At 37.1% G+C, this 12182-nt stretch overlaps 1 protein-coding gene across 1 annotated transcript in view; it reads right to left on the minus strand.

Moving 5' to 3' along the window:
* Positions 1–12182, minus strand: part of LRP1B (LDL receptor related protein 1B) — a 1885740-nt gene that overhangs the window by 694789 nt on the left and 1178769 nt on the right. Inside the window, exon 22 of the mRNA XM_082465229.1 lies at positions 5392–5574. Within this exon, the coding sequence (XP_082321355.1) occupies positions 5392–5574 (183 nt within the window). The remainder of the gene's footprint in view (positions 1–5391; positions 5575–12182) is intronic.

Consider the following 12182-nt stretch of genomic DNA (forward strand, 5'->3'; position numbering starts at 1 on the left):
AATTCTCTAAAAATGTTTCTATATGGTACTAATTCTTCTTCTATCATTTGCTTTTGTTTTAGTGCCTGTATCGTAGAAGGGTTCATGCCATAAAAGAAGTCAAAAGCATCTTGAATAATTGTAACCCTTCTGCCGAACTGCCTAATGTTAGTTTTTTCCTGGCACTGCTTCTTCTCAGTCTTCTTCGTTATCGTCTGGCACTAGTTCAGAAGCATTCATCTCCATCAAGTTGTATTTTGTTAATTCCTCTGGTATGGTGTCTATTAGTTCTTGAATTTCTTCAAGATCCATATCTTAAAACCCTTCACTCCCCACACCCAACCTGTTCTGCCATATCTACAATTTCTTTCATAATTACCTTGATTGGTTCTCCCGCAAATCCTGTGAAGTCATGCACAACATCTGGACACAGTTTCTCCAGCAGCAATTTATTGTTTCGGGTTTGATGGCTTTCACAGCCTTTTCTGTAATAATGATGGCATCTTCAATGGTGTAATCCTTCCAGACTTTCATGATGTTCTCTCTGTTGGGGTCCTCTTCTATAGCGTTGACAATACTTTCCACAGAGTACTGTGTGTAATGAGCCTTAAAGGTCCTATGACTCGCTGATCTAGGTGCTGAATTAGAGACATATTGCTCGGGGGTAAATAAACCAGTTTGACACATTCAGTGTTGAATTCATGGGGTTCTGGGTGGCCAGGGGACATTGTCCAACATCAAAAGAACTTTAAAAGGCAGTCCCTTACTGGCAAGGTACTTCCTGACTTCAGGGAGAAAGCATTAATGAAACCAGTCCAGGAAAGTGGTTCTCATTGTTCAGGCCTTCTTTTTGTACAACCAGAAGATCGACAGGCTGGTATTTATTTTTCCCCTCAAGGCTCAGGGGTTTGCAGCTTTATAGATAAGGGCAGTCCTGATCATAGGCCCTGCTGTATTTGAACAGACCAGTAAAGTTAGCCTATCCCTTTCTGATTTAAATCCTGGCGCTCACTTCTCTTCCTTACTAATAAATGTCCTTTGTGGATTTTTTTTTTCCAGAGTAGGGCACTTTTGTCTGAATTAAAAACCCGTTCAGGCAGATATCCTTTCTTCTCAATGATTTTCTTAATGGCATCTGTAACTCATCTGTTGCCTCTTGGTTGGCAGAAGCCGCTTCTCCTGTTACACTGACATTTTTTAAAGCCAAGCCTCTTACTAAAATTATCAAACCATCCTTTGCTGGCATTAAATTCTCCACCTTTAGATCCTTCACTTTCCTTTTGCTTTAAGTTGCCATATAATGACTTCACTTTTTCTCGAATCATATTAGAGTCTTTAGGTATACCTTTCTTATAGCAATGGTGCAGTCACATAAAAGCTGCATTTTCAATACAAGATAAAAAGGTATTTCAGAAAAAGTGCAAGGTTTTCACACCTGCTGGCATAGCTGCAGCAGTGGCTTCACAAATTTCCTTTTCTTCTTTTACAATGGTCCTTATGCTGGATTCATTATCTTGAAATGATGGGCAATCGCCACTCCAGACCTCAATCTACAGTACATATTAATCAATTCAACTTTTTCTTGTAATGTCATGACTTTTCTCTGCTTCTTGGGAGCACTTCCAGCATCAACAGTGGCACTTCATATGGGTCCCATGGTGTTATTCAAGGTTTATGGCATTGTGCTAAACACGATGAAAAATACGCAAGAACCAAAGGAGATCACTTTTTTTTTCGATATGCAGTTTACTGGAGAGATAAAGTGCTCACCTGGAGATGATTAGTGTCACATGATGTTTTAAGCAGATACTAGCAACACTTGAGCTCACTGAAATAGCAGCAGGAGGTAGCTATGAAATTATTACAATATGTACTACAGTTAATTTTTTGCAGTTATTTAATACTGTATCTTTACATTTGTTTAGACTTCTGTTGACTGCAAATGGCACCATGTCTGGTATGTTAAGTGTTTGTAAGTTTTGATAAATTTTAACTTTTTATAATAGATTTGTGTAGATTTTATGGTAGCAATGGATAAAATAGACAAGTATCTACATATATTTTATGCATTCATGATGTACCTTTTTCTTAATTTTTTCAATATTTCTAGGCTATGTGGTTCCTCTGTTAGTTTTTGCAAATTCTTGCCAATCTCCAAAAAAAGTTTCCAATATTTATTTTAAAAATTTTGCATATAAATGGATGCAGTTCAAACCCCTGCTGTTCAAAGGTCACCCTAACTGCAATTTGTGAGAGAACAGATGTGGGAGAGTATAGTTCTTGGTCAAAGATAGACCCTTTGAGATTAGAGACTCTAAGATGATAATAGTTGAATTATACTTTAACTTAATTTAGCTCTCATTCTTTCCTTTATTGGAATAAAGAAACAGTAATGTGTCTATATTTTTATACTAATAGATAGCAATTTATGTATAAAAGCCATTGTAACCAACAAATATAAATTGATTGCCCTGAAAACTTTTAAATGCTCAAGCTAGCGTTCAGAATTTTTTAAAAAATAAATATGAACTCTGAATTCAACATCTTGAATAGGTTAAAGGTCTTTTAGCTTGTAAAGCTGAGAATTAAACTTAAAAATATCACAAAGATTATAGATGTGTACATATTTTTAATCCAATGCGTATATTTGTGGTTCACTTTAATATCTGCAATGTTCATAAATATTCATACATTGTGAATTATTACTCCTCAAGTAGTTTGATACATTATGGTTTACTATATTTAAGCCAGGGATTAAATTAGAAGCAGATCAATGGTTAAATTACTACCTTTCACATTCCGTCGATATTTATTCATTCATTCATTCATTCATTTATTGTGAGAACACTTAAGTTCCACTCTTAGCAAATTTCAGTTATACAATACAGTATCATCAATTATAGTCACTATGTTATACCATATTTCCCTTTTACAATGCAACATGAGTTTTATTGCAGTTCTGCTTTTTAATATTAAATTTTGGTTTATATGATGATCATTTGGTTCAAATATCTTAACATTATTAAGTGGATAACTCAAATCCCAAATCAACATGCATAAAAATGTCTCTCAGGATCCAATTCTCCAAAGATATCCACTGTGTGGGATCAAAATACACTACTTCCAAAATATGACACTTTATCATAAGGATTATTTTGAGCTGAAGCATTTGAGATTCAGTAGATGCAGAAAGAAGTCTTCTTGTAGCTTCCCCTATCTGACTAAAAGAATAAACTTTTGAGAAATGAGAACTGCCATAAAACACTTTCCCAGGGAAGTTCTACGGCCATGAAGATGATGGAAAGTCAGTATCAAAATGGACCTACACAAATGTTATTAACTAGCCTTTATCTCCCATTAGTTTTCCCATATATTTACCTTTCCACAATTTGCCATCCCTATAAACTCAAAGTCCTTTTCCTTTGTCTTGTCCCCTCTGTGTGGGTAGAGGAAAAGGTTTTTTCCTCCCTACATCAGTCATCTTCATCATAATTCAGATTTATTTTTAAGTTGAGTCATATTCAGAAAAAGCTGTTTCGTAAGAGTTCATTGCAAAATATCAATACACACATACAAGATAAATCACAATCACTTGAAATTTTCTATTAACTTTACTTAATCCTGTTATTTATTATTTATATGTTTTCTCTCCATGTTTTCTGTCATAGACAGTTCAAACCAGTTTTTACTGACATACGACTTTTAGAAATTACTTTATTATGAAGGCATTTATAATTTCTTTCTTCATAAGGAAATTTCAGCCTGGTTTTTACCTCTAAATTTGCTAAATCTTGATAGCACATTCAGTTAGTTTTAGCTCAGGATTTTCCAAGTAAATTAATATTTTTATTTTGTTTTCCTATAGCCTTGCCAGTTCCTTACTCGTATACCTGTTAAAGACTGTTATCTGATATATTTCAGCATTAGTCCAATCAAACAAATGCCAGAAGCAACAGGAGAAAAAATATGCACTTAGAATAATGTTAGCCTGAGTCAAATAATTGGCCCTTTGGCATCAGAATTAGTCTGTTAAATAAAAACTTGCTTATTTAGTTAATAATTCATTCATTTAACAAGTTATTCATCTATTCATTTTCAACTAATATGAAATGTTCCATTATGATAATTTCTAAACTCATAGTCACATTCCTCTAACCAATAACTCCCAAACTAAGAATCTTTACGTAATAATTGAAAAGAGTTACCTGTTAAAAATATTGTTGGAAAAATAATCATTTGAAAATACAACTCCCTCACTAGGAGTAGGCCTCAGGAGTATTTATTTACCTATGCCCATGTTAGCTTATATTTATTTCTTTGTCTCTTATTTACAGGCTTAATTATAGCCAGGAGGTGTGTTTAAGAAAAGAAACACAATTCCTTTTTATATCTTTAAATGCTCATGGGCCATGTGGTTCCTAGAGTATCTGCTTACTCACAACTGTGATAACTTTTCTTTTCTATCTTTTGGTTGCAATACTTAATAAAGGGCAAAATGAATCACCAAGAACTCCTGATTAAGCAATTTGGAAGCAATTTCACATTAAGAAGAACTCCCAGAGATGATTCCAGAATGTATCCTAAAATCTACAGAAAATTCTTTCCATGGGGTATTTGGATAATGATACCAATCATTTCACAAATTATACCACAATAGTTAATTCTCTAAACTTCAGCTCATCATCTGGCATAGAGAAGGAAGTAAATAAGTTAGTTTTTCATGTTAGGTAGCACCTACTGTATGGAGAAAAAACAAAATGGAAACATCATAATATTAGAATAACTTATAAAAAAAAGCTTCAGTGACTCTCAAAACAAATCAAAGGTTTGAATGATTTGAAAGTCGTCACTTTCAGCTTAATGGAGTCTAGCGACAGAACAATAAAATTTAGGAAACTGGTTGAAAATAAATGCATATAATTATGCCTTTTTTCCCCTAGTCATTTTCATTAAATTTTATGGTAAGGATTTATCTATGAAAAGGGGAATGCTGTAAGTAGGTTTAGCACACATGTCTCTTTCTGGACTGTGAAATTCCAGACTCTGAATCCAGATTGCCTGGTTTCAAATCCCATTTCTTCCATGCTGGCTCTGTGAGCCAGCAAGTTAAAAATTCTTTTGACTTTTTAATTTGAGCAAGTTAAAAACTGCTCTCGGCCTCAGTTTTCTCATTGTGAATTAGCATGATGAAATGAGTTCATGCAGAGAACATTCTTAGAACTGTGCCAAGTCCACAGACAGTTCTCAATAAATGTTACCTACTATTACTGTCATGTACAGAATGTGAGCAAACCTACTAGAAACACAAGGATACTTTTTATAAAGGTGAGATATGGATTGAGGTGGGCCCCAGAGGAACCTACATCAAGGAAGCAGGCCTGAGGTAGAAGTTGAACCCAGTGTTCTGCTTACCTGTACTCCGACAGGAAAACTTGGTTTTGTGATCACACAATCGTAAGGTACCACTGCAGCCTTTTTCATCACTACCATCTTCACAGTCTTTTTCCCCATCACAGCGCCACAGATCAGGAATGCAATTTCCATCAGGGTGACACTGAAATTCATTCCCATTACAACCAGCAGGAGAACGAATCTCTTAAATTGAAATGAGGGAGAGAGGCAGAGAGAGGAAGACAAGAGAGGAATTATGATTTTACTTGATAATATTTTTTTTCAATTTTTTTCTTTCTTTAGGCATTATAATGATCCTAGAGAGAATATATTTTTACTTTATTGTTTAATAGCTGCAATACTCTCTAGCATTTTCAAATTTGTTTTAGAAACTTAAATAATTAGAGAAAATAGTTCTTGCCTCCCACAGAATTCCTAAAAGTGATGAACATTAGGAAAAAAAAGAGAGCAGTAAGATAGTATGTGGATATTCTGTTGTGATTTTAATTCGTATCTTAGTGTGATTGTTGAAGGTATTTTCTCTATAGCACATAAAAGAGATTTCACATTCTACTCCAAATGTTTAGACTTTCGTTGATCTTATGACATCTCTTTAGATAATTTCTTTCACACTGGTAACAGGTAAACAACCAAAAAGAAAATAAGAAGTACATTCTGACTAACAATATCTTTGAAGAATAATGTCCAAAATGTTGAAAAACAAAACCCTCAGATAATTAAAAAAATTATTCAGGACAAAAGATTTCAAGTTTAGAATCAGAACAGACACAGAAGGATTTTATGAGGCACTATGCAGTCAAAGTCAATTTATCAATTAATAATACACATAGTGCCCAGATAACATTATCACTCAAGACCTGATGACCAAAAATATAGGCTAAATTTTGTAGGTAAGCATAAACAAGAATAAGGAAAAATAAATGTTAGACATATAGATGTTTTTACAGTATAACAGTTGAAAAATATGACTGTAGTCAGCAGTACATTAAATTTGTATTAATATCTAATATTATGAGATATAATAACCAGAATCTCCAAATACTGTTGTAAAGTAAATATTTTAGTACACATTTTTCTAGACCAAAGTTTTAAGGTAACAAATTTATTGTGCATCTCAGGTAGCTATAGCCAACAATTAATTTACATTATAATCTATAAAAGCAATTATCCTACATCATTATAAAATTGAAGCAAGTCCAGGTGAGTTTCTCATTACTTAATGAGCTGATTTGGTAGGAATTGTAAAAATATCAGTAAAGAGAAACCTCAGTTAAGTAGAGTTGGGAGACCAGAAGGGGAGATCTCTTACACCCTGCAGCTGTAGCAGAGCCCAACAGGAAGAAGAAAGACTCTTCTTTCCTGGCAAGGACTCAGCCGAAGAAAATCCATGGGCTCGTTGTTTACTAGAGCCCTCCCAGCTTCCTTTTTACTCTCTATAAAAGCATTCCTTTTTCCTTGCTGTGAGGGAACTTGCACATAGCTCACCATGGTGCAGACTCCAAATTGCAATTCTTTGCCAATCCCAAATATACCAGTCTTTGCTGGAGAAATATCTGGCTCTCAATTTGTTTTAGGTCAACATTTTGGTGGCCCATAGGGGGACCGGAGAAGACTCCCGATGGCTCCGGGGTTAGTGAATATACAGGTGCAGTACCCACAGCTGAGTCAACTGTTGCTCACTGCTTTTCCTGCTGACCCTGGAGTTTAAAGGCAAGTCTTTCTCTTAGATCCAAACTCACACCCTCTTTCCATTTGAAGCTCTCCAGGCTTTATTCAGAATCTACTTAAAGCTTTTGTCTTTCTGGTTAAGGCCTTGTTCTGCATGTGAGTACTTGTTTGGCACTTGGGTCTGATTTCGATATCAGACTCTTTCACTCAAACTGTTAGCTTTGCGTATTCCCTCCGGAACAGGAACTGCTTCACCTGAAGCTGGCTAATCTTTGACCCATTCCTCTGAAAACAGGGGTTCTCTGCAACAGTGCCAGGCTTTTCAGCCTTTGGCCTATTCTTTTGAAAGGACGATTCTCTGGAAACTGGCTGAAAAAGCCTTTGGCCTGGCTCCTTTAAGCTGTTTCCTTTGAATTGGCTGGGATTGTCTTGCAAGCTGTCTGAATCGAACCAGTTGTGCTGTAAGCTGTTTAAGATGTTTGAAAATTGTTCTTTACTCTAGAGGAAAAACCTCTAGGAAATGAGACTCCAGTTATCTAAGTATTTTGAAGGCCTCCTCCGTTATAGGGACTCTGGTCAATTTTATGTTTAAAAGCCACAGTCCTTCCTCATGGGCACTGCTAACTAAATGGACCAACCTGACCAAAGGCAATTTAGAATATCAATGGCTGTTACGGGGAATTTCAGAAATCCCCAAACTTAATTTCCTTAAAACCAAATTGGGCCACAATAGCTCAAAAATTTCCAGAACTGAGTGGAATGCTTATTTCAATTGGTATTTTGAGGCTTCCCAATATAGTCAGGACTCTAAAATTGCCTCTCCGCAAAATAAGATTTTAAGATTAACTGAGGAAAAGAAATGATGAAAGAAAGATAAAGTGGCTCTCAAAGCCTCAGGCTCTCCTTCCTTGGCGTCTTTGTCTCAGGCTCCACCTCTGGTGCCATCTCTCTCCTTCCTTTCTATGCTGCCTATGCCTCCACTGTACCCTCAATACCCCCATACTCATTCTCTGGCCAAACTTCCCTTTTCCTCTGAACCTGTCAGAACATGCTTCTTTAAAATTAAGCCTTCTGAAAGTCCAGAGGCTAAATCTTTAATACCTTATACTCCCTGAACTAAAGCTGAACTGTGAGCCGTAGTCAAAGATTTTCCCAAAGTAACCAAAGATCCTCATAGTTTTGCTGAGGAATTTCATATAATCACTCAAACTCACCAACCCGGTTTCTCTAACTTATACTAGCTAGTTCATATGCTCATCAGTGAAGGTCAGGCCCAGCACTAGGTGAAAATTGTTAATTGAGAAAATCTTGAAAGATGCCCAGAATTACAACCAGGAGAACAACCTGCTATCTTATTATGTGTCAGGCTCAGAAAACTGCTAGGCAACTTTACTGAGCAATTACTAAGGCTTTTCCAAAGCCTGTTGACTGAAACAAAATTCAGGCTTGCACACAAAAATCTGCAAATCTGTTCATAAAAATTACAATTGTCGGGCTTCCCTGGTGGCACAGTGGTTGAGAATCTGCCTGCCAATGCAGGGGACACGGGTTCGAGCCCTGGTCTGGGAAGATCCCACATGCCGCGGAGCAACTAGGCCCATGAGCCACAACTACTGAGCCTGCGTGTCTGGAGCCTGTGCTCCACAACAAGAGAGGCCGCAGTAGTGAGAGGCCCGCGCACCGTGATGAAGAGTGGTCCCCACTTGCCACAACTAGAGAAAGCCCTCGCACAGAAACGAAGACCCAACACAGCCAAAAAAAAAAAAAAAAAAAAAATACAGTTGACTTTTGATTGTCTTTAAAAATTCTGGTCTTCCTTCAGGTGTTGATTAACTCAAGTAGTTTTTAACTCTTTGTTTATTAATGGGCTGAACTGACATCCTTCCCTTTTAGTAAAAAGGACCAGCATGAAATGGGAAACTATGTCCACTTCAGATTTAGTTAATCTGACAAAAGATTTCTTGTACTCTATATGAATCACCTCAAAGGAAGACCATCAAAATTCTTAATCTTCAACTCCAACAAATGAAGGCTCCTAAACAAACCCAAAACCCTCGTAGTTTTTGCTATTATTGCAAAGAACCAGGGTATTAGAAAAGAGATTGTTACAAACTTAAGCGCTAACCAGCCTTTCCAATGCCCTCCAATTCTCAGTGGTGGGCTCTGAGGAACTAGAGGGGCTCTTCCCAATCCTCCCTCTTAATCAGCTTGGAGAAACATTTCTCCAACTAGAGGATGAATCTCTTCCAGTCCTAATCGATACCACACTCTTGAGTGCTCAACCCCACTACCATAAAATAGCCCCTGCCTTGGAGTACTAAAACAATTCAAAGAGTGGGGATTTCTAATGAACCTCAAGAGGTTCCTATGTCCGAACGTATTCCCTTTTGTTTAGGCCTTTTGAGAGATACACATCCTTTTCTCCTTAGTTCCTCTACCCCTATCCATTTATTAGGCTGGAAACTTCTTAGAGAAGTATGCCAGAAATTCTTTCTCCTAAAAGGGGAAAACAATTCTAGAAATTGACAGTATCATCAAAGAACCAACCAGGTAAATTAAGTGACCCTCTAACATCTTTTATTTGTTCTATCTCTGATGGTACTAGAGCAGATTCTGAAAATACAGATCATTTGTCCCTACTGAATCAGCTACCACTTTCCTTATTGGCAAAATCTCCAACTGATGTTTGCAAAATTCACAGTGCATCTCCCATCAAAATTTAAACAGAATCCTCAAAACCTCTTCCCAGAATTAATCAATACCCTAAAGGAAAACCTTAAAGCCCATAATAGAAGAATACAGGCTCAAGTCCTCATTATCCCCTGTACTAGCCCCTGTAACACTCCATTTTACCAGTGAGAAAAGCAAAGGGTCAAAGGTGGAGGCTTTTTCAGGAACTCTGAGCAGTAAACAACACTGTCATCCTTCAACACCTTGTTGTTCTTAACTCTCATATGTTACTAACATCCATTCCCACCAGAAATGAATTCTTCACTGTAACTGATTTAGGCAGTGCATTCTTTAGTATTCCAGTTGATGAAGACAGCCAATACCTTTCTGCGTTTACTTGAGAGTAAAAAAACAATTCACCTGGACAGTAATGCCTCAGGGATATACTGAGAGTCTTTCTTATTTTTTGCAAATCTTGAAGGCTGGTATGAATGATATAAAGTTCTCTAAGGGTTTTACGTTGCTGCAATATGTGGATGATTTGCTTCTTTGCTCTCCTTCTTAAGCCTCTTCACAGGAAGGCAGAGTCCACTTAATAAAGCTTTTGGCCTTAAAAAGGACTTAAGGTCGCCAAAGAAAAATTGCAGTTTGCCCAAACCCTGGTTCAATATTTCAGTCATCCAATATCAGAACAAGGGCTACACCTAGATCCAGATACACTTCATGGTGTCCTAAGTTTCCCAAAGCCCCAGACTAAGGGCTACTGTGAACTTTTCTCAGACCAGTTGGTTATTGCTGAAATTGGATTCCAAATTTCTCTTTTAAAGCCAAATTTCTTATGTTTTTCTCAACAATAACAACCACCTGACCCAGTTTTGTGGGAAGAACTGATTGACATAGCCCTCAAGGCCCTAAAGGAGAGTTTGATGAACCCACTTGCCTTTGGGCTTCCTTATTATCAGATTCCCTTTTACTCTTTCATAGATGACAAGAAAAGGGAATAACTTTGGGGTACTCACCCAAAAACTTGGCGACCACCATCCATGCACAGGGTATTATAGCCAGCAGCTGGACCCAGTAGCACATGTATTAGAATCACTGCAGCCACTGCCCTTTTTGTTAAGACCACTGAGAAAATTGTGGAATGTCCTTTAATCATTTTTGTATCTCATGCAGTAGAAGTCATCCTGAATTCTCATGGTACTCAACACTTCTCAGCTAGCTGCCTCATATCCCATGAAGGCCCTTTGTTTTCTGTCCTTCACGTAACTCTTTTACATGATAATAACTTTAACCTGGCTACTCTTCTCCCTTCTGTCACCAACAATGTCCTTCATGACTGCTTAATGTTGATAGACAACCTCCTGACTCCTTGTAATGATCTACAGGAAATTCCACTGGGTAATGTTGACTTCTCATGGTTCACTGATGGTTCTTGTTTAAAAGGTAACAATGACAAATATTGTGTTGGTTATGTTATTATAACTCCTTTTGATGTTGTTAAGGCAGCGTCTTTACTTATGACTACTTTGGCCCAATAGGCTGAATTACACACCCTTACACGGGCTTGTACTTTAGTCAAGGACAAAACTGCCAATGTTTATACTGATAGAGATATGGTTTCAGAGTAGCTCATGATTTTGGAATGTTGTGGAATGTTGCTTCCTTATTTCCAGTGGAAATAAAATTAAAAATAGTCCCTATGTTCAGGAATTAGTGAACACAATACTTTTACCTTCCATTTTAGATATTTTTAAGATTCTGATGCATGCTAAACTTGACTCTCTGGAAACTAAGGGAAATCACCTTGCTTATATTTCTGCAAGGAATGCTGTCCTTAAAGGGACCAACAGCAGCCAAACCTCTGTCATTATCCAAAGGGACATCTCCCCAAATGATAATTTAGAAAAACTGGCTACAGAAGCCTAACAATGGGACTCAGAAAAGGAAAAACAAGATTGGAAATTTAACAACTGTTTGTTTAGAAAAAAGAGAAAGCTCTGGTTTGGACCAAATAACTCAGTACTACCAGAGACTCTAAAATCCCCACTCCTCATCATAATACATACACTAAACTATTGGTCTATTGACAAAATGATGAATCAATATTGTTGGGGAAACATTAACAAGGCTGCAAAAAGTGCCTACCTCACTTGTCCTACTTGTCTGAAGTACAACCCAGGGAAGCCTGTTTGTACTGCTTCTGGATATTTTAAACTGCCTAATGGACCATTCAAAGTCTGGCAGATGGATTTCACACAACTTCCTCCATCTCACGGATATAACTATGTTTCAGTCACAGTCTGTATGTTTTCCCACTGGACTGAAGCCTTCCCTTACAGACAGGCTATTGCCTTTTCTGTGGCTAAAGTCCTTTTGGGAAAGATTACCCCTACTTGGAGGAGCTCCTCTCAAACTTTATAGTAATCTGGGAATCCCTTTTAATGGCCAGG

This window comes from Balaenoptera physalus, assembly GCF_965194825.1.
Source record: "Balaenoptera physalus genome assembly, chromosome: 6".
In the NCBI taxonomy this organism is placed as follows: Eukaryota; Metazoa; Chordata; class Mammalia; order Artiodactyla; family Balaenopteridae; genus Balaenoptera; species Balaenoptera physalus.